The sequence below is a fragment of the Falco peregrinus genome, chromosome 8 (assembly GCF_023634155.1).
Source record: "Falco peregrinus isolate bFalPer1 chromosome 8, bFalPer1.pri, whole genome shotgun sequence".
Lineage (NCBI taxonomy): Eukaryota > Metazoa > Chordata > Aves > Falconiformes > Falconidae > Falco > Falco peregrinus.
In genome coordinates, this window is record NC_073728.1 from 26,536,015 (window position 1) to 26,556,370 (window position 20,356).

At 65.8% G+C, this 20,356-nt stretch overlaps 4 protein-coding genes across 5 annotated transcripts; 2 read left to right on the forward strand and 2 right to left on the reverse strand.

The window, feature by feature from the left end:
- Positions 1 to 733: 733 nt before the first annotated feature.
- Positions 734 to 3,250, reverse strand: CATIP (ciliogenesis associated TTC17 interacting protein). The gene is made up of 9 exons (XM_055812116.1): positions 3,175 to 3,250; positions 2,761 to 2,961; positions 2,571 to 2,626; positions 2,153 to 2,239; positions 1,839 to 2,009; positions 1,532 to 1,656; positions 1,374 to 1,450; positions 1,187 to 1,275; positions 734 to 958 (listed from the first exon to the last, which is right to left on the reverse strand). Exons 1-9 carry the CDS (start codon positions 3,248 to 3,250, stop codon positions 734 to 736), a joined length of 1,107 nt encoding a protein of 368 aa, XP_055668091.1.
- Positions 3,251 to 3,635: 385 nt separating this feature from the next.
- Positions 3,636 to 15,783, reverse strand: PNKD (PNKD metallo-beta-lactamase domain containing). Its single transcript, XM_055811447.1, has 10 exons — positions 15,658 to 15,783; positions 15,100 to 15,310; positions 6,346 to 6,461; positions 6,005 to 6,117; positions 5,721 to 5,779; positions 5,478 to 5,570; positions 5,069 to 5,232; positions 4,861 to 4,947; positions 4,638 to 4,753; positions 3,636 to 4,459 (listed from the first exon to the last, which is right to left on the reverse strand). Exons 1-10 carry the CDS (start codon positions 15,719 to 15,721, stop codon positions 4,286 to 4,288), a joined length of 1,197 nt encoding a protein of 398 aa, XP_055667422.1. The 5' UTR covers positions 15,722 to 15,783; the 3' UTR covers positions 3,636 to 4,285.
- Positions 9,503 to 14,333, forward strand: TMBIM1 (transmembrane BAX inhibitor motif containing 1). The gene is given in 13 exon segments (XM_005237681.4): positions 9,503 to 9,928; positions 11,303 to 11,421; positions 11,423 to 11,564; positions 11,671 to 11,753; positions 11,843 to 11,907; positions 12,040 to 12,093; positions 12,231 to 12,281; positions 12,477 to 12,516; positions 12,692 to 12,729; positions 12,956 to 13,043; positions 13,150 to 13,245; positions 13,507 to 13,560; positions 13,664 to 14,333. Coding segments are annotated over 13 exon segments (987 nt in total). The 5' UTR covers positions 9,503 to 9,915; the 3' UTR covers positions 13,808 to 14,333.
- A 129-nt stretch (positions 15,784 to 15,912) lies between the features above and the next one.
- Positions 15,913 to 20,264, forward strand: AAMP (angio associated migratory cell protein). Of its 2 annotated transcripts, none has more exons than XM_055811443.1 (11): positions 15,913 to 16,068; positions 16,383 to 16,535; positions 16,954 to 17,073; positions 17,229 to 17,368; positions 17,484 to 17,628; positions 17,787 to 17,870; positions 18,088 to 18,203; positions 18,572 to 18,675; positions 19,177 to 19,267; positions 19,564 to 19,718; positions 19,992 to 20,264. In XM_055811443.1, exons 1-11 carry the CDS (start codon positions 15,981 to 15,983, stop codon positions 20,065 to 20,067), a joined length of 1,272 nt encoding a protein of 423 aa, XP_055667418.1. In that variant the 5' UTR covers positions 15,913 to 15,980; the 3' UTR covers positions 20,068 to 20,264. The 2 variants fall into 2 exon arrangements, with proteins under 2 accessions (XP_055667418.1, XP_055667419.1); XM_055811444.1 differs by having other exon boundaries at positions 15,965 to 16,040.
- Positions 20,265 to 20,356: the final 92 nt, after the last annotated feature.

The following is a 20,356-nucleotide window of genomic DNA, read 5'->3' on the forward strand; positions in this document are numbered from 1 at the left end:
CCAGGGGTGTCGGAGCATGTCTGCATGTCGGCCTCCATCACCTGCCAGGGGTCCTGCTCCATGGGCGGCTGGAGGGACCGGGGACAGTGTCCCACCGCATGGGGAGGGAGGGCTGGCCCCACGGGAGTAGGGGAAAGGCCGGAGGAGTAGGAGCGAGGAGGAAGCAGGAGTGTTGCATAAGCGCGTGAGCAGGTCAAAATGCACCCTCAGCTGCTGGGGGGGGGGGGGAGCACCCAGCAGGCAGGCTCTGTGGCACAGGGTGCTCACACCACCCCTGGGTGGGGGGGCCTTCACCCAAAGATGGGGTGCTCAGTGTCATTGCAGGTCAGGCTGTGCCTACAAAAGTGAGGCACCCCATCCCCAGGACCCTCATGGCTGTTGAGATGGGAGAGAGAGCACCCCAGGTGCACCTATGGGTGCCTGGGGAGCACCAACTGACTTTCTGGGGCACCCCTCTGCCAGACAGGCTGTGCCCCATAGAGAAGTGGGCATCGGGGTCTACCCCCAAGGAGATGTGGGGGTGGGGTGGGCACAGGGATGTGAGCCTGGCCCTGCTCCAGGGTATGACCCAGACACCCCCCACCCCAATTAATGGCTAGAACAGCTGGGAGGTGGACAGGGTCCTCCCCAGACTGGCATGGGGGTGCGTTAGCATGCAACTCAGCACCCCCTGCCCTCCCCGTGCCTCAGTTTCCCCAAAGCAAACAAGCCTGGACAGGCACCGCTCTCAGCTTTATTCCCTGTTAGCCAGGGGGCAGTGAGGTGGGGGGCTGGGGCTGGCAGCCCCAGTAGAGGTGAAGGGGGTCCTGGGGCGCTGCTGGTGGGCGAAGAATTGGGCAGCGAAGGAGATGGGGTCACAGGGCTGCTGGAGGAGCAGGGCCTGGAGGAAGTCAGACAGCAGTGCCCGGAGCTCAGGGTGCTGCTGGACATAGGCGGCATGGGACGCTTGCAGCTCCTCCTGTGGTGGGGTGGCCAGGGTGGGCACAGGCACCAGTGTCCCCACCCTGTGTGCTGTGCCAGGGTGAGGAGGGCAGGATGCCTGAGTCCTCTCCCACAGTTGAGGAGGTGTGGGAGAGGATGCTGGCCAGCCTGCCCCCCCCACTGTACCTCCTGGGCACCCCGGGGGGAGACGCTGCTAGGGAGTGGCACAGCCCCATGTCTCCCTGTCCCCATTCCCCCATTTCACCTTCCTGTCCATGAACCAGGACCAGAGCTGGATGTCCTCCTCCCAGTCCAGGGGCTGTTTGGGGAAGGGGGGCTGAGGCTCGACCCCATCTGGCAGCAGAAAGGCAGGACAGGGTGTTCCCCACTTGGCTGCCAGACAGCGGGCTGGGGCTGCCCATGCTGGGGGGCAGAAGCCTCCCCCTCAGTACCTGTCTTGCCAAGGACAGACTCATCTTGCAGAAGCACCAGCATCGGGCAGCCGACCTGCTCCATCTGGGCCAAACGCCTGCAGGAGGAAGAGCTGGTGACCCCCTCTCCTGGGTCTCCACAGGGCTGGGGTTGCCCCCGGCCGGACTCCCATCCATACCCGCTGGGGAGGAAGCTGCTGTGCCAGATGGTGGAGACGCCAGTGCTGGTGTGCACAGCTCGCTTGATCACAAACACCTCTGCCTCCGCTGAGCCCACTGCCTGCTGCTGGATGCCCAGGGGGCACTGGGGGGCACAGACAGGGGTCACCCCTGTCCTGGAGTCACCTCTGGCCCTGGGTGCCATCCCCAAGTCCCCCCATGCTGTCAGCCACACTCTACTCACTCCCATCTCCCACTTCCCACCCTGGCACCCCAAGCTGCTCCAGACCTCCCCATCCCACAGGCCCCCCTTGGCCAGTAGCTCACGTAGCTGGAGGTGCAGAGGTGGCCCTCGGTGTCAATGGTCGGGAAGACGAGACCAGGAGGCACTATCTGTCGGCACGCCATCACCCGCAGCAGCAGCAGGTTGGCCCCCTCCAGCACCAGCCCCTGCAGCTCGGCCCAGCTGTAGGAGAAGCTCCAGCAGTGTGGCTCTGCCTGTGGAGAGACCTGGCCACCTCATGGGACAGCTACAGCCTCACCAGCCCCATGCACCGCATCCCACCCCAGGATGTGACCCATCTGGTGGGTAGAGGAGTGAGACATTCCGCTCCCCGCCCCCCCCCCCCCCCCCCTCTCACCTTTCCTTCCTGGAAGGTCTTTGTGACAGTCATCCCATGCTGGTGGCTCACCATGTGGGTCCTTCTCACTATGGGGTGTGCTCTGAGCTGCAGAATGGAGGGGGACGGGACACACACAGGGTGGAGGGTAGAGCCAGGGCACCCCCTCTCTGAGGTGGCACATCCCAGCACCCCTTTCAATCAGGGTACCACACCAGATGCATTATGGGAAACTCTCTGCCCCAGCTGCCACCCAGAGGAGGGGGTGGGGACCAAGCTGGTGGGACAGAGGTGGTATCCCAGCTGGGGAGGGGACACCCAGCTGCCCGCAACGACCTTGCATAGGGTACAGCCCCCAGGAGGGCATAGCTGCAGGGCACACCCCAGGGCAGGGGGGGAACGACACATGCAAGGGGACAGCCACTGCCACACCAGTCACCTCCAGGCGCTCCTGCTCCTCCTGCTCCAGGGTCTCCAGCTGCAGGGTCACATAGGCTGGCAGAGTAGAGCCACACTCAGTCCACCCTGCTGGCGCTGCAGCAGTGCCCACCACCCCAGCCCTGGGGGCCGGTGGGACGGGGATGCTCCAGCCCTGGGGACGGGGGGGCACACGCCCCACCCCGGCTCACCTTTGAGCGTGCTGGAGGCGGGCACGCCGTGCCGCCTGCTGCGGGAGCCGGCCTGCACCAGCAGGCAGCGCCGTGCCGGCGCGCCCTCCCGCTCGTAGGGCGCCCACCGGGCTGCCGCCCACCGCTGCCCCGCCGCCTGTCCCTCCGCGGCCACCACCGCCAGCGTCTCGGCGAACAGGCAGCGCTCCAGCTCCTCCGGCCCTGCGCGGGGGGGCCGTCACCCCTGCCCGGGGCACCCCCTGCCTCAGTTTCCCCCCGCCCTGCAGCCCGGGCTGAGCCCCTCACCGTGTTATCCAGCTTAAGCCCCCCCGCCCCGTCCTCCTCCTGCCGGACCCGACGGCCCCCACCCCTGCACCGAGGATCCCCAGGGCACGGCGTAGGGGGACGTGGGGGAGCGCGGGGCCGGGGACCCACCGATGAGGCTCAGGAACTCGGCGGCTGCCTCCCTGATGGCTGGGGTCTCCTGCCGGCACTCGCGGGGGGGCTCCATGCCCAGCCTGGGGGCTCCTGCTGCCGGACCCCCCGGTAAGGGGGCTGCACGTCTCCCCCAGACCGCGGTACACCCCCCGTGCCCACATGTGTAACCCTGGGGGGCACATAGTGACCGCCCCTCCCAGCCCCCGTCGCCCCCCAATCCTCACCCCCGGCCCTCCGCAGCCTCCCCAACACCCCCGAGTCCCCCGGCCGAGCCCCGGGGCTCCCCCCGGCCCCCAGACCTGCCCGGACCGGACCCAGGTACCCCCCTGCGACGCCTCAGCCGTTTCTATAGCAACGGCCTGGCCCCGCCTCTTAAAGGGGCAGCCACCTCGCAGTGGGGTTTCGCGGGGGGGGGGGGGGGCACCGGCCGCGCAGAGAAAAGACCAACCAGGTACAAATCCGATCCAGTCTTTTATTGGGGGTGGGGTGGGGGTGTTGGGTGGGTATCCAGTCCCCAGTACAGCAGCACCTCACCAGCGTGCCCCCATGGCCCCATTTCTCTTGTGCGTGTGTGTGTGCAGGGGGGGCTCCGGCACCAAGCATGGGGTGCTGGAGAAGAGCCCCTTGCCTGGAGGTAGTGCTGCCCCCCCCTCCCCTTGCTGGCTCCATCCCAGCCCCTGCCCCCAAAGGAGATGCACGGCACTGGGGGCTGGCAGGGGAAGGGGGGGGCTCCCTGAGTGCTGGCTGGGGGGAAGCAGTGTCTGTGTGAATTGGAGGCTCCTAGAAAAACGGGGCTGAGTGGGTCAGGAAAAGCCCTTGGTGCCATCCCTACAGTCCCAGCAGTGGGGTGGGGGGCTACAGACACCCAGAAGGGGCATCGAGGTGCTTCCACGTGGTAGCTGGTGACCCCCAAGTCTGGGGGAGCAAAGGCAGGGATCACTTATGGGGTGCCCACGGAGGTGGGTGCCCATGGGGTGGGGGTGTGCACTCCACTCCCTCCCCAGCTCAGCACCCCAGGAGGGAGATATACAGCAAATCAAACCACACAGTCTTCAGCCCCCCTGTGTCCAAGCAGCACCCGGCCCCATGGAAAGATGGGGGGGTGGGTCTAGGTGGCTTTGTAGAGGTCCTTGCGCTGCCGCACCTCCTTGAGGACACGGGCACGGAAGGCGTCGGGGTGCTCCCCCCTGCCCTGCCGCAGCCCCAGCGCCGCCTGCAGCTCCGGCCGGTGGGTCCGCAGGAAGGGGTTGTAGGTCTGCTCCTCCCCCAGCGTGGAGGGGCACTGTGGGGGCAGCCGCTCAGACCCCTGCCAGAGCATGGGACCCCCCCCCAACACCACCTTCCCCTACACACCCTACCATGCAGGGGGTGCTGGGGTGCAGCATTCCAGCCAAGGGATGGGGAATCCCGCAAGGTGCTGGGGTGTAGGGGCTGCAGCGAGGGGACCCCCCCAGCCTCACCGTGCTCCTCTTCTCCTGACGCTGCTGCATTGCCCACCGCAGCTTCTGCTCCAGCGCGGGGTTGTCCAGCTCCAGGAGGCTGGCGAAGGTCAGGCACTCCAGCGCGTACTCATGGCCTGTGGACCCCTGTACCCTTTAGCATTGCTCCTGTCTGGCATCCCAGCTTGGCAGCAGGGGCTGGGGGGGACGCTGACAGCTCTGCTTCACTGCTGGGGACACTCACCCGGCCACAGCAGTGTGTCGTCACCCAAGCCCACAGCCACGTCCAGGGAGGCCAGCATGGTCTCAGGGGAGCCCTCAAACAGCCTGCCTGGACCACCACACAACCACCTGTCATGGGGAGGGGATTGGGGAGGTCCCCCCAAGCCCTTCCCAGGGCAGGACTGATCCCCCCGGCCCAGCCACCCAGGTCTGGGGTTGGGCACACTCACCACAGCCAGCAAGGAAGAGGAGGTCCCCAGAGAAGAGGCAGGGGGGGCCGCCGAAGGGCCCGCCATCCAGCACGTACACCATATGGCCCACAGTGTGGCCAGGCGTGGTGAGCGCCTCGAAGGTCAGGCAGCCCACGCTCACCTTCTCCCGGTCTGCAAGTGGGCTGCACCGGGCACAGGGTGCATGGTCAGGGTGCCCCCCACCCCAGCACCTCAAAACACCCACCTCCCCATACAACCCTTTCCTGGTGCACTAGTGTCATAAGTGTGTCAGGTCTCTGCCCATGAAGAGGACAACGTGGTACTACAGGGACTGGTGGGTGGGTGAAGCAGACAATGGTGATTGGGCTGACGCACACTCCCCCAAAATTACAGGGGTGCTGTGGGGGATGTGGGGTGCAGGACTTACTTGGTGAGCTCTGGGATGGCATCGAGGGCGCTGCCATATACCTTGCAGGATCCATGCTGCTGGCAGAGTGCTGCATTACCCCCACTGTGGTCCCTGCAGACAGGGAGATCAGCGCCCCTAAATGTGCTGCCCCCCATATTCCCCCACCCCTTGCAACCTGGGGGGTAGGGCTGGGGGCTGCCTCAGCTCGGGCACCCTCCACAGCAGCCACCAACGCCCTCAGGGCCCCCTCTTGCCCCTTACCAGTGTTTGTGGGTGCAGAATATGGCCTCCAGCATCACCCCCTCTTCTTCAATGGCAGCCTGGGAATGGGGGGAGGGAACAGACAGACAGATCTTGGGGGGACACAGACCCTTAACCCTCCCCCAGCTCCCCAGAGACTGAACAAGCCCTGCCACCCTCCAACCTTGTCCCAGGCACTAAAGGCTGAAGATTAGGGACAGATTTTCCCCCCAAAAAAGCCAGAGATGCCAACCCTCACCTGGGGACACCCGAACACTGGGTTGGGGGGGCTGTGGGGGTCTCACCTGCACAGCCAGCGGGTCTGAGGGGTCGACGACGGCCGCCCGGCCAGAGCCAGTGTCAATGACCAGGTAGCTGTAGTTGTTGGAGAGCACGGGAATGGGCAGGATTTTCAACCCTGGGGGTGGAGGAGATGAATAGATAGATGGACAGGCAGACAGACATCAGGGCACGACGCCCCTGCCCAGGAAAGGGGAGGACAGGCCAAACTCCCCACACCTTAAATCAAATTCTCAGTTAAACATGCTTTGGGCAATTTGGCAATGGCAACCCCTCTCCACCCTGAAGTGCCAGTGTGGGGGGACACGACGGGGTCACGGCAGTGGTGGGGCTTGCCAGGACTCACCAGGGAAGCGGCAGGGCTGGGGCACAGAGTGGCCATGTGGGTACCGCTCCCGGGCCTTCTTCACCTGCCGCTGGTAGAAGAGGTAGCCCAGCCGTGTGCGGGCATACAGGCTGTACCTGGGGAGGGCAGACACCGCCTGGCGTTAAACCCCAGCCCCTCCAAGGAGTCCAGCTGCGGGGGGAGCTGCTGCCAGGGCCATGACCCCCACAGGGCACACATACGAGGTCACCTTCCCATGCGTGGGGGCTGAAGGTGGCATCCGTTCCCCCTCCCCTGTCCCTGATTTACAGCAAGGGCAGAATCAGTTCCTCAGGCATGTCCCCCCAGCTGCTCTGGGCAGCAAGGGCCAGGGGTGACATCACCGCGGGGGTGTCCGTCACTTTGTCCAGGAGGGCTCTGCTCGCTAGGAAGGGCTGGAGCTTCAGGGATTTGCCTGCAGCAGCACTCTGACAGCCAGGCATCCCCGGGTGTGTTGTGCGGTGTGTCCCCTTCCTTGCCAGAAGGGCCATGCCCAGGGCTGACCCTGCTCTGAGGGCTGGCCCTGGGTGCCACAGCCCTGGGAAAAAGGGAAGCAGGGGCCGAAGTGGTTGGGGAAAAGGGAAGCTACAAATGCCCCATGGCATGTGCCATGCAGGGGTGCAACGGACGCAGGCTGGGGGTCCAGGGGGACCCCCTGTTTATACAGCAGCATTTTGGGCTGGGGCTGGGAACCAGTGCCAAGAAGGACACGCAAAGCCCCGGGCTGTAAAGCCCGTCTCTGGGCCAAAGGCATCCCCCTGGGCGGTTACACCCTCCGCACCGGCACCAGCAGGTACATGGCAGGAGGGATCCTGGCAGAAGCTGGGGGTCTCCTGCATCTAGGGGGTGGTGGGAGCCCGAAGCCGGGCAGCGGGTGCTCCTGCAGCACCAGGCAGCAGGGCCACGGCTGGGCACCGGGGTGGGTTAATGATCAGACCCGAGGAAAGGAGCCCCGGGGCGGGGAAGGGCGTCAGAGACGAGGGTGACCGCCACCGTGCTCGGAGAGCCGGTGGGTGATTCCCGGCCCCGCAAAGCCCCCCCGGTAGCCGGGCTGACACCGCCTGCCCTCGCCCCGCCGACCTGGGCGGGCTGAGCACCCGTGGAGGGCTGGCCGGCTGCCCACCCCCAGCCCCAGCCCGGCCTCCCGATGCCAGCGGGGTCGGGGCACGCCGGGCTGGCCCCGCTGGCATCGCCGGGGAGCTCTGCACAAGCAGCGGAGAACGGGCCCTTCCTGCCGCAGGCAGAACAAAGGCGGGCGGCGGTGGCTCCCTCCCGGCGGGGCGCACCGGCGGACACTCACCCCACGCGAAACAGCAGCGGGCCGGCCAGGGCCATGAGGGCGGCGGCGGCGCGGCGGGCCAGGCGGCGGAGGGGCAGGTAGCGGCGCAGGCAGGCAGCCCCCAGCCCGCGGGCACCGGCCACCGCCACCCGCAGCGCGGCCCCGCCATCGCCCGGGTGCCGCCCCCCCGCGCCCCGCGGCCATGCCGCCCCGCCCCGCCTCCCCGCGCGTCACGCCACCGCCCCCCGCCGCCGCACCCGCCGCGCCCCCTGCTGGTCACGCTGCGTCACTGCCGCGGGGACCGGGGAGGGGGGACACACCGGCCGCGTCACCGGCAGAGAGAGGAGGGGATTCCCCTCTCCCCAGCGCCGCAAAAGGTGTCCCCCCAGTGACGTCACTGAGCGGAGAAGGGGGTCCCTAAGTGACGTCAGGGCCGGCAGGAGGGAGGGCGCGGGCGGGGCGGTTGGCGCCTCGTTCGGCGGGCGGGGGTCGAGGGGGTCCGTCCCGGGCAGCAACAGGAGGGGAGCGCCCCCCGCCCGGCCTCCGCGGCACCCCGGGGCGCAGCGGCGCGGAGTCGCCGCAGGGGGGCGCGGCGGGCGGTGCCTTCCCCCGCCCCGTCCGCCCCGTCCCGGCTCGTCGCGGCCACAGCCCGGCGGAGCAGCGCGCAGCAGGTAGGGCGGCCCGGCCCCGCTCCGCTCCCCCCGCCATTCCCGGTTCCCAGGTAGGGCCGCTGACACGGGTGGGGCACGGAGACCCCCGTCCCCCACCCCGCGGTTCCTCTCGTTCCCCCGGCTCCCCCCCGGCCCGGTTCCGGCCGCCTTTGCCCCCCCCCACCCCCCTGTCCCGGCCCCCTCCGGGCCCGCAGCCGGTGCGGGGGGGTGTCCCAGCGCCGCACCGAGCGTCCTGGCGGGCGGCGGGGTCCGGGCGAGGGTGGGAGGCTGGTCCCTGAACGGCGGGAACGCGCTGCGACCCCCCCAGCCCCGTCCCCGGGGCGGGTGGGGCACTTCGGGGCGAGGTGCGGCGCGGCGGGTGAGCGCGGGGACGGGGTGGGACCCCGCGGGCATGGACGCGGGGGGACGGGACCCCCACGGGCGGGATCTGATGCCGTTTTCCAGACCCCACGGGATCGCGGAGGGGCGCGGTGTGGGGTGGTTCGGGGCAGGACAGGGGCGGCAGCGCCCTTTTATGCCGTGCAGGGTGTCCCCCACGGAGCCCGTGGTGGTGGCACGGGTCGGTGCCCGGCAGGGTGCGGCGTGGCACCGCGGGGGGTGCGTGGGGACCGGCTGTGGACGGTGTGAGGGCTCCTGGCGTGGGGCACAGGGGGGTACCGCCGTCCCCCGCGGAGGCGGGCAGGGGGCGCGGACAGAGGCGCGGTGGCGATGCTGAGCTCCTGCAAACTCGTGTCGTGTGAGCGGGGAGGGGGGCGGGGGGGCCGCACTGACCCCCCCGGCGTGAGCCCTGCCGAGCTGAGCTGGGCCGGGCTGGGCCAAGTTGTGCTGTGCTCTGTTGGGCCGTGCTGTACGGAGTTGTGCTGTACTGAGCCGTGCCGTGCCGAGCCGTGCCGTGCCGTGCCGTGCCAGGCCGTGCCAGGCCGTGCCGTGCTGTCCCAGGCTGTGCCATCCCGGGCTGTGCTGTCCCAAGCCGTGCCTTCCCAAGCAGTGCCATACTGGTGGGAGCTTCCAGGCTCTTCTGGGAAGTCAAATGCTTTCCCAGGCAGCCTCACTGTGGGGAGTCATGGGGAAAGTGGGGAGCCCTGGCCGCCCCCTCCCCTGCCCCCCCCCCCCAAACGCTGATCCCCCCCCAAGGTGGCCCTTGGTGCCCCAGGGTCCCCGCAGAGCTGGTGGCAGGAGCCTGAGCCTGGCAGGAAGGCCAAGGCAGCCAGCGGAGACGCTGCCTGATGGGGCTGTGCCGGGGGTGACACCCGCCTGCGCCCCTGGTCCCCACCACGTGTGCCTTATCTGTGCTGAGTCACAGTGCCAGTGCAGAACAGCACCCTGTCCCCGGGGACAGCACGTCATGCCAGGGCCACTGAGCTGGTGACCTCTGCTTTTGGGGCTGTGCTGTGCTGTAGCCCCGGGAGGGTGCAGGGTGCTGCCTGCCTCTCTGGGTGCGGCGGCCACAGGGACCCGTCAGGCTGGTTCCTTCCCTGTTCCCAAGGCTACCCCAGTGGCGTGGGGTCAGGGGGGACTGGGGCAACTGGCAGACCCTGGCCACAGGGTGCTGGCCATGGGCATAGGGTAGGACGCCTCCAGGGTGGGACCTGCACAGTGACCATGTGCTGGCCAGGTAAGTCCCGCTTTCCCTAGGTGCGTGGGTTCTCTCCTAGGGACTCTGGTTCCCCTTAACCAGGTGCCAGCCACAGGGGTTTTCCTGGGGTCAGGCTCCTATTTTGGGCCCTTCCCAGGCGCTACAGATGAAGCAGTGCTGGGGGGCACCGGCTGTTTTTTGGGAAACCGCAGAACAGTGGAATTGAAACTTCCTGGTCAGGTGGTCAGTGCCGTGCTGGTTATTTTCAGCACCGCCATCATCATGATGGCAGAAGGGCGGCACAGCCGTGACAGCGCTGCTGTGGCTAGGACAGACGGTGGGAAGGATGGAGGGATGGACCCTGAGCTGCTCCCCCTGGTCTGGCATGGCTGGCTCGGGTGTGCCCCCCTGCTCCGCCACCCGCCCAGCCCAGCCATGGGAAGCACTGACGTCATGCTGGAGGAAGCACCCAGTCGTCTCCCAGCCCACTCCCAGTGGAGTCCAGTCCTGGTTCCTTCCCAGGGATGGTCCTGGGGTCACATCACTGTTGCAGGCAGAGGGGACGTCACTGTTGCAGGCAGAGGGGACGTGGCGGGTTCTGGCATCTGCCTGGGGCTTGGGGTGGGCATCCGCCAGTGGCAGTGCCGGGGGGTGGCAGACGGGTAAAGGCCTGGCACCGGCTCCTGGCAGTGCCATTGTTTTCCTGGCCTTGGAGATCCTGTCTTCTTCCTCTTTCTCCCTCTCCTCCTCCTCCTCGGGCTAATCCCAGCAGCTGGCCCTGGGCCCAGGCTGGCTGCTCATGGCTGCCGGGGGCTCTGCAAGGGGGCCCAGTGCAGCTGGCGTGGAGAGTTCAGCTTCAGGGGGGTCCTGGCTCCCCTCCCCGGGGATGTGTCCACCTCCATCTGAGGTGACGTGGGTGGCAGTTGTCCCTATAACTCCCTGGGGGGACTCAGGAGTTCCGGAGCCCCTGTGTGACCCACTGGGCTGCTGGGTGGGGGGCACCCCCAAAATGAAGGGGTGGGCAGTGGGGGATCTGCGTGGGTCAGCGATGGCGGGGTGGGCTGCAGAGCCCAGAGGGGTCATATCCTCACCAGAGAGGTCATGTCCCTGCTACAGCTTGAGTCAGTTCGTGGCCTTGCCCTGCCGGTGGCTGGCTACTGACGCAGGACTCAGGGCACAGGAATGCTGGTGGCCCCAGCTGGCCGAATGTCCCTTGTGTCTCACTGACCTGCTGGCATTGAGGCCAGCTTGTCATTAGTTAGAAGCTGCTATTAAAGTGGGAGGCGGAGGTTTTGTGGCTCCACTGTCCCTTGTGTCCCTGCACTTGCAGCTTCACTTGCCGGGAATGCGTACTGCCCAGGGAGGGGGACCTGCACTGGCACCCCCCTCCCCACCACCTTCTCTCGCCTCCAGGTGCCTGTGGGAGACTGGGAGCCAGCATGGCGCAGCCCAACGCACCCCCTCCCTACGACGACAAGAACCCCCTCTACCCCCCACCACCAGGGGGGTACCCCCAGCCCTCCCACTACGCTGGGGGGGTACCCGCAGCCTGGGGGATACCCTGCAGCAGGGGGGTATGCACAGCCAGGGGGGTACCCTGCAGCAGGGGGGTATGCACAGCCAGGGGGGTACCCCCAGCCGGGGATGGCCATGCCCACCATGCCTATTCGGTTTGGTAAGTGGGGGCAGCTTGGGTATTTTTTGGGGGGGCACTAGAAACAGGGATGCTATGGGGGAGCTGTGCAGCCCACCCTGGTGCTGAGAGGTGTCCCCCACTGCAGGCGACAGTGCCATCGGGGATGATTCCCCCTTCCAATCGGTTGACTGGGATGACAAGAAAGTCCGGCACACCTTCATCCGCAAGGTGAGTCCTGGGCAGCTGGGGACACCCGTCAGGGTGGGGGGTGCCTGTCAGGGTGGGGGGCTGGGTGCTCACCGCCCTATCTCTTGCAGGTCTACGCTATCATCTCCCTGCAGCTGCTGGTGACGGTGGGGATCATTGCCGTGTTCACCTTTGTGTGAGTGGAAGGTCCTTCCTTAGCTTTGCCCCCAAAAAGGGCGAGCCTGGCCCCATGTCCCCTGGGGTGGGGTTCTGGGGGGACAGTAGTTGCTGTCCCCCTTCCCTCACGCTCGTCTCTCCCATCCCACAGCTCCCCTGTCCGCTCCTTTGTCCAGAGGAACGTTGCCATCTACTATGCCTCGTAGTGAGTAGGGGGTCTGCCACCTCCTGCCCCCTCTGGGGTGCCATCTGTTAGCTGGCACCCCACAATCACAGACTCCCAGCCCAGGAGGGGTCCTGGCGGGGGGTCAGAGGGCTGACCCCTGCCATCTCTCTCTGCAGTGGTGTGTTCCTGGTGACCTACCTGGTGCTGGCCTGCTGCCAGGGTCCCCGGTGAGTTGCTGGTGGCTGGGACCCCTGGGGTTGGGGGTGTCCCAGTGGCATACCCACACAGTGGATATGGGGGGTGTCTCCAGGTCATCAGGAGGGGGTGTCCCTGCCTGGCGCTGCCCCTGAGGCATGAGGATCAGGGGGACGTAACGTGGCCCCTGTCACCAGCTCACCTCTCTCTCCTTGTTTCATCCCCAGGAGACGCTTCCCCTGGAACATCATCCTGCTGAGCATCTTCGTGAGTGGGCTGGGGCTGGCAGGGGGGGCCTGGGGGTGCCCCCGTGGCATCCCAGCTCCCCAGGTGGGCTGGGAGGGACAGGGGGGTGCGTGGGCAGGTGGGGGGCAGCCAGGAACTGCTGGCCACCATGGTGCCGCTCAGTCTGCTGAGCCCACCCTTCTCTCTTCTCCCACAGACGCTGGCCATGGGGCTGATGACAGGCACGATCGCCAGGTACGCCCCGGGGACGCTGCAGTGACAGGAACTGGGGCCCTCCTATCCTGGCCATGCAGCTGGCTCAAATGAGAGGTTGCCAGGAGCTGGGGGACATTCTGGTCCCCTGGGCTTGGGGATGGAGGGGCCCCTATCCAGGATCAGGGCTGGGGGGGGTGTCACCAACACCCCCCTGGCAGGAGGATGCCTAAGTGTGGGGTGACTCTGGTGTCCCCTCCATCTGCAGCATGTACCGAACCAATGCCGTCCTGATCGCCATGCTCATCACTGCCATTGTGGCCATCATTGTCACCATCTTCTGCTTCCAGACCAAGGCAAGTAGGGGGATGTGCCCTGCCCTGTGGAGGTCCAGGCGCAGGGAGGTGGGTGGTGGGGACCCATGGGCTCTCCTGTGACATATGTGTCCCCCTGCCCCGGCAGGTTGATTTTACATCATGTCCTGGGCTCTTCTGCGTGCTGGGCATCGTGGTCATGGTGACTGGGATTGTCACAGCCATCGTCCTCTCCTTCAAATATGTGAGTGGGGAGGACAGAGGGGCTGTGGGGTGCCACAGGTGTCCCCAGGGGTGGTATGGGCAGGAGGGGCTGGGTGGTCCTTCTTTGCCAGGAAGCAGGGTGTGGTGCTGGCCACGGCAGAGGCAGTTTGCCTGCAGGGAGAGGGTGCGTCGGCATCAGCAGCAGCTCCTCGGTAGCCAGGTGCGGGTAGGACCTGCCCTGCTGTGTCTGCTGCGTGCCAGCAACCTGGCTCACCCTGCCCATGTCCCCTTCCCCGCGCAGGTGCCCTGGCTCCATATGCTGTACGCGGCCATTGGTGCCATTGCCTTCACCCTGGTGAGTTGATGGCTGGGATGGGCAGAGGGTATCAGGTAAGGACTGGGTAGGGGGGAATCCCCCTGCCTTGGTTCCTGTCTTGAGACACCCTCTGCCCCTCCAGTTCCTTGCCTATGACACCCAACTTGTGCTGGGGAACAGGAAGAACACACTGAGCCCCGAGGAGTATGTCTACGGTGCCCTCACTATCTACACTGACATCATCTACATCTTCACGTTCCTCCTGCAGATCGTGGGCCGGGATTAGCCCTGGGACCACTCCTGTCAACCCCCACTACCCCTCACCCCTCCTCTGGCCTCTGTACAGGATATGGCCACTTCCCATGACTCCTAATGCTTTAGCATCCCTACCCGTAGGCTGCTAAGGAAACTGCTTCCCTTGATCACCCTGCCACAAGCCTCCAAGGGCGGTGGGGGAGACTGGCTGCCAGTGTTTAGGCAATGCCCAGCCTCAGCACTGCTTGCTGAGGCCCTGCTGGCAGTGCCAGGCTGGCAGTGGACTGCCACAGTCCTGCTGGGGTGTGGGGAACTGACAGTGTCCGCTGGGATTGTGTTGGGATTTTTTTGACAGAGCCCATTTGGTGTCACCACTTGGTGCCTTAAACACTGCTCTGGCCATGCCCCCTTTCCTGTGCTGTGGCAGTGCCTAGCGTGGGCAGGGGGCAGATGGGACACCCGTGGAGGGACTCGTGGCAGAGCTCACGTTGCAGATGCCCTGGAGCCACGGACATGGGCAAAGTTGCACTTGCTAAATAAAACACTTTAATTTTCCAGACAGTCCCAGTCTTACTGGTGTGGCGACTCCCCCAAAAAACCCGTGGGCAGCCTCAGTGGAGGCTGTGGTGTGGGGCAGTGCAAACCTGACTTTGGGGTGGAAAAAACAAGGTCAAGCTGCTCCAGGCCTGGCCTCCCTCCCCTGCCTGTACCCGTCTGCCCTTGTGGGCAGAACCTTGGTGGCAGAGGAGCTGGGCCCCTGCGCTGTGGGGGCAGGCTGAGCACTGAGGGAGTGACTGCAGCGGCACCAAGTTGTTCCACTCACTGAGGATAAGGTTTATTTGTCCCTACCCAGCCCCACACCCAGCCTGCTGGGTCGACAGGGAGGGCAGGTGCCAGTGCTGCATGTCACACGAGGCTGACATCCCCTCAAGGTATCACAGGTGCCAGGCTGGGGGCAGGGGCAACCTGGCTATGCTCCCCTGGCCACCCTCTTGTATCGCTCTGTTTCGTACTCGCCCTGGTTGGCTTCCATCATCTTTTGGCGGATTTTGAGCTGCTCCAGACGTTTTTTGTCCACTTCGCGCTTGGCCAGGAGGAAGAGGATGATGCCAGAGGGCAATCCGATGGCCCTGCAGGACAGCCAGTAGGCAGGAGATGGAGGGAGCTGCTGGGGAAACAAGGGCTCTGTGCCACCCTAGAGTGGCATGGACACCCCCCTGCTTGGCACCGCAGCTGTCTGGGGCCCCCTTGGTCCCAAACCAGACCCCACAGAATAGTGGAGCCTCCCAGTGCTGAGCCTCTCCCGCTGCCCAAACCACTCACCAGGCCACCCCCACTGGCTTCATTGGGTTCTTGGCCTTGCGTGTGGGGATGTACTCCACCCCCTCGGGGAGCCTGCTACGGCCAGGCTCCGGGCTGGCCTGTGGCCCCACTAGCCGGTGGCAGCTCTGCCTGAACAGCCGTGTGCCCGGAGGTGCCAGCGACGCCCAAGGCCTGGAAGGACCCGCTGCTGGTCCTACCGCCACCAGCAGCCCTGTGGGGAGAGAGGTGTTAGTGAGGGGCAGCCATGTGGCAGCCTGTAGGGGGCGCAGCCCAAGCTGCCTGAGGCTCCCGCCTCTGCCCCTGTCCTAGCCCCTTTCGTACCCCCGCGGCGGGGGGGCGGGGCTAGAGCCGCGCTGGGTGGGGGCAAGGCTGAGGGGCGGGGCCACGCGCGGGGGGCGGGACCGCAGGGCCTCTCCTCAGGCGGGCGGGGCGGGGCCGGCCCTGGGGGCGCCCCGAGGCTGTGCGCCGGGGGCCGCGGGGCCGTGCCTTGAGGGTGGTGGCGAGATGCTCCCGGGGCCCCAACCGCGCTCCGCCCCCCCGCGCTCCGCCCGCCGTTACCCCGCAGTCCGCCGAGCAACGCCGCCATGGCGGGTCGGGCAGGCGCGCGGCCCCTGCGCTGCATGCCGGGAGCTGGCGCCCGCGCGCTGGGCTGCCGGGGGGCGGAGCTGCCCGGGCGGGGCGCGGGAAACTACAGCTCCCAGAGCACACCGCGTGGGGCGGGGGCGGGCTACCCGGCTGGCGGAAAGGGCGGGGCCCGGGTAAGGACGCGGGTCGGAGTTGGCTGAGGCGGGAGGGCGGCGGGCGGGGATTGGCCGGGGCGGGGCGACCGGCGGAAGCGGCGGCAGCGGCGGCGGCGGGGTGGGGTGCGCGGGCAGGCCGGCATGGAGCCCGCCGAGGGCCCGGGGGCGCTGAGCTTCCACGGCGATGAGGAGATCATCGAGGTGGTGGAGCTGGGCCCGCCCGGGCCGGGTGAGACGGGGCGCACCGCGCTGCGCACCGGGCAGGACTTGCGGGGGCTCCGGCCTCCCGCCGGGGCACCGGGCCCGCTCCGGCCCCGCCCCTGCGCCAGGCCGGGCCACGGGCCCCGACCCGTTCAGCCCGCGGCCTCTCCCCGGGTGGGGGTCAGCTCCTCTGCTCCGGGGCTCCTGGCCGCGGCGGCATCGGGATCGCGCGTCCCCCCCGCGCTGCCCCGTCCCTCAGGTCCGCCGTGGCCGCAGCCGCCTGCCCTGGAAGGGCCGAGCCGGGCAGGCCTCGAGCTGCCTTCTCACCTTTGCTCTCTGCAGATGACCTGGCTGACGAGATGGAGGACGTAGACTTTGATGACGAGGGGGCGGAAGAGCCCAGCGCTGAGGCCTGGGAGACGGAGGACGATGAGGGGGTGGAGGACAGCATGGAGGCACAGGATGACAGCGAGGTCACGTTCTCCCTCCACTCGGGTGAGTGATGGGCACAGGTAGCCGCAGCTGGGGGTCTCCCTCAGGGCCTGCTCCCTCCCTGGCATTCCCCAGGGTAAGGGGGTACAGCAGGTGTCTGACAGGCTGTTGTCTCCTAGCCATTCCTGGGACAGCCGTCCTGACTCAGTGCTGCCTTCAGCTGCGCTCGTTTCTACCGTACGTTCTGGTAGAGAAGCCATTTGGGCCGCTTACCGTGGCAGCTCGCCCTGGGCTCAGCAGACAGCCTGTGCTGCTTTTCCTCCATGGGAAGAATTGATTCCCACTGGTTTGGGTTGGGAGGTTCAGCTTGCTGATATCCTGCCCAGACCCTGTGCTATGTGGGGTTTGGATCCCCTGGGAATGTCAGGTGGGGCATGAGTGGCATCCAGGCCATGCAGCCTGTCTTTATTCTTCTGTGAAGCTTCTGTTTTCTGTGTGAGCCTCGACCCCAAGACCAACACGTTGGTGGTGACAGGTGGGGAGGACGACAAGGCTTTTGTGTGGCGTGTGAGCGATGGAGAGCTCCTGTTTGAATGCTCAGGTGAGGCACTTGAAATTGTCCAAGTGAGAGGCTGTGTCTCCTCCCAGCCGTGTCTCTCTGGACGTGCTCTTTCCCAGCTGATGCTCTGCTGGAGTCAGGCTCCTGGCTGTCCTTCATGGCTTGGCCTGAGCAGTCTCTGTCCCCCATGTCTTCAGGACACAAGGACTCAGTCACCTGTGCCGGCTTCAGTCACGACTCTGTGTTTGTGGCCACGGGTGACATGTCTGGTCTTATCAAAGTATGGCGGGTGGATGCCAAGGAAGAAGTGTGGTCCTTTGAGGTGGGAGACTTGGAGGTGAGTGGTGGGACCTCTGGTGCTGTGGGGAGCTCCTGGTCTGGCATCTGGGACTCACCTGGGTGGCAGGGGGGATGCCACCCCCATGATGCTGTCTGTCCCTCTCTCTGCCCAGTGGATGGAGTGGCACCCTCAAGCCCATGTGCTTCTGGCGGGCACAGCTGATGGGAACTCCTGGATGTGGAAGATCCCCAGCGGAGACTGCAAAACCTTCCAGGGCCCTGCATGCCCAGCCACATGTGGCAGGATCCTGCCTGATGGTGAGGCACAGGAGCTGTTGGGTGGGGAATGTCAGCAGCTCTGTGACTGATCCCAGCTGTCATCATCTGCCCTCCTGCTTCTGCCAGTCTGTTGCTGAGCCAGGAGGTGGAGGGACAAGGGGAGCTCTGGCTCTATCTGCTGGCTCTGTCTCACCCAGGGAAGCGAGCGGTGGTGGGGTATGAGGATGGGACCATGCGCATCTGGGACCTGAAGCAGGGAACCTCACTGCATGTTCTGAAAGGTAGGGAAGAGGTTAATCACCTGGGATGCTCCTTAATTGGGGAACCGCCTCTTTCAGTGCCTGCCAGGTGGAGTGGTGGAACCCTCTGAGTCCAGGTGCTGTTGGGCAGAGCCTGGAGCCAGGCAGGGTGGAGGCTGCAGGAGGGTGGGTTTCGAGGCCCACAGGGTCGTAGCAGAGAGGCCACGTGGAGCTCATGCCCCTCCTCCTCGCCCCCCAGGCCAGGATGGCCACCAGGACCCCTTGACGTGTGTAGCTAGCAACCAGGACGGCAGTTTGATCATGACGGGCTCTGTGGACTGTCACGCCAAGCTGGTCAACTCCGCTACGGGCAAGGTGGGTCCGTGTGAGTGGGGGCAGAGCCCGGAACCCCGGGGGACCGGCCTCCCGAGCCCCTGTCGTGCGCCGGGCCCGTGTCTCCGGGCGGATCGGTGCGCTGCCGGCCCCAGCAGCCCTGTGGTGCCCGGCGGCAGCCAGCAGGAGGCGCCCTTCGCCAACACAACCGCTTCCCCCAGGGCGGTTCCGCTGGGCTCCTGGAAGAGCTTCCCCCTTGTTAGCGCTGAGGACCTGCGGTTTTTTGGGGTCGGGCTGGGCCTTGGTGTCCAGGGAACGTAGGCGTGATCCCGGGTACGGAAGGGGACCTCGGTGTGGCTGGGGGTCCCCTTTCCCTCCCCTCGGGGACTAGTCCGCCTCCCTCCACCCAGGTGGTGTGTGTGTTCAAGATGGAGAGCATGGCCCCCAAGGCCCCTGCCGGCGAAGGCGAGGAGGCAGAGTCCAACTCGGTGGAGTCGCTGGGCTTTTGTAACGTGTGAGTGTGGGGACAGCTGCTTTTCAATGCTAGATCTAACAGGGGTTGTTACAAACATCCATTTCCACCTCTTGTGCTCATTCTGCTGCCATTTCTCTCACCTCCGTCCTCCCCAGCTGGCTGTGGACATCCTGAGTCACTTGGGTGTGACACAGAGGACAAGGGACACCAGCTGCCCAGTCCTGCCCCCACCACGTTGGGGTGTCTGGGCTAGCCTGATGGACCACTGTTTGGCCAGGATACCCTCTAGGCATGGCTGCTGGGGATCTTTCCTACCAGGACATTATCTTCTCCCTTGTAAACCTTGGGTTGGTTGCTGACTCTTGACTGTCCTGTCAGGTTTCCTGATCAGGGAGTTTCATGGTCTGGCCACTGGGTTGTCCCTCATCTTCTTGATATGCTGTAGTCTTTAGCACAGAGTTTGCCTTCAGCCTTGATTCTCCACATGCTTCCATCCCGGTTTCTGCCAGGCCCACATAGTGCCTGTTCCCCTCTCTGCAGGATGCCACTGGCTGCTGTAGGCTACCTGGATGGCACGCTGGCTATCTACGACCTCTCTACACAGAGCTTGAGGCATAAGTGCCAGCATGAGGTACTGCCCTGCCCCCTCTTCCTAGGCCTGGGGGGTGGGCTTTGGGCCCTTCCGAGATCTCCCTTGGAGGCCAGGGGCTTTCCTGGGGCCAGTTCCCAATTTGCACTTCTCCCTCAGCCCCTTGGGCTTCCCCAAAGGCAGCCGCAGTCCCTGCACACAGGATGTGCCCCAGAGCCTGGCCCTGGAGGCTGGCTCTCCTGTCTGTGGGGATGGCAGACAACACTGGGTGGGGCATGTGGGGGGAGCAGAGACTTGCTGGGGATCCCCAGTGTTTACCCTGTGGTGTCCTGCCCCAGTCAGGGATTGTGCAGTTGCTGTGGGAGGAGAGCTCAGCCGTGGTGTACACCTGCAGCCTGGATGGGGCTGTGCGGCTCTGGGATGCCCGCTCGGGGAAGATGATCAGCGAGTACCGAGGGCACTCAGCCGAAATCCTTGACTTCGCCGTCAACAAGTGAGCAGAAAACTCCTAGACCCTTTCCCTGAGGGGTAGAGTAGACCAGGGGTGGCAGGGGCCTCCAGCCTCAGGAACTTCAATCATGAGCTCTCTCCTTTGGGTGCCCCTGGGGTCTGGTCCCAAGGGGGGGGGGGGGGGGGTGGGTGGGGCACAAACCAGGTCCATGCTGAGACTTGAGGGTCTCAAGGGCGAGTAGGGCAGATCAGAGCTGGGTTAAGGGCGTTGGCGAGGGATGCTCAAAGCCCCATCTCTGAGTCCTGTCTCCCCCAGGGATGCCTCCATTGTGGTGACGACCTCTGGTGACCACCAAGCCAAAGTGTTCTGTGTCCAGCGCCCTGATCGCTAGGAACTGTGCTGAGGGATGGTGTCCTGGCTCTGCCAGGGGGCTTGTGTACAGAGGAATGAGGGAGATGGGTTTCATGCCCTTCTCCACTGTGTGCTTTGTAATTTTCCTGCCTGCCCTGCTTTGCCCTCACCATCTGGGGGCCAAGTGTGGGGTTTTGTATGAAAATGTCTTTTAATTATATAAATTATTTCACTTAACTGTATGTCATCCACTCTGCTTGTTGGGAGGGAAGAGAAACAAAGGCGTCAGGGGAGGAGGGAAGGGCGCAGATTGCTCACTGAGGGTAGGA

What these genes read in the sequence shown, in the direction of transcription:
- PNKD (XM_055811447.1), bottom strand. Translation starts at nt 15,721, where the DNA reads ATGCAGCGCAGGGGCCGCGCGCCTGCCCGACCCGCCATGGCGGCGTTG. An exon ending in CCTCTTCCTTGCTGGCTGTG is followed by an intron (nt 4,948 to 5,068) that starts GTGAGTGTGCCC and finishes GTGGTGGTCCAG; the next exon opens with GCAGGCTGTTTGAGGGCTCC. An exon ending in GTCAGGAGAAGAGGAGCACG is followed by an intron (nt 4,460 to 4,637) that starts GTGAGGCTGGGG and finishes CTGCCCCCACAG; the next exon opens with TGCCCCTCCACGCTGGGGGA.
- AAMP (XM_055811443.1), top strand. Translation starts at nt 15,981, where the DNA reads ATGGAGCCCGCCGAGGGCCCGGGGGCGCTGAGCTTCCACGGCGATGAG. An exon ending in GCTCCTGTTTGAATGCTCAG is followed by an intron (nt 17,074 to 17,228) that starts GTGAGGCACTTG and finishes CCATGTCTTCAG; the next exon opens with GACACAAGGACTCAGTCACC. An exon ending in TCGCTGGGCTTTTGTAACGT is followed by an intron (nt 18,676 to 19,176) that starts GTGAGTGTGGGG and finishes CCCTCTCTGCAG; the next exon opens with GATGCCACTGGCTGCTGTAG.
- CATIP (XM_055812116.1), bottom strand. Translation starts at nt 3,250, where the DNA reads ATGGAGCCCCCCCGCGAGTGCCGGCAGGAGACCCCAGCCATCAGGGAG. An exon ending in AGACCTTCCAGGAAGGAAAG is followed by an intron (nt 2,010 to 2,152) that starts GTGAGAGGGGGG and finishes GTCTCTCCACAG; the next exon opens with GCAGAGCCACACTGCTGGAG. An exon ending in GTCTGTCCTTGGCAAGACAG is followed by an intron (nt 1,276 to 1,373) that starts GTACTGAGGGGG and finishes TTCTGCTGCCAG; the next exon opens with ATGGGGTCGAGCCTCAGCCC.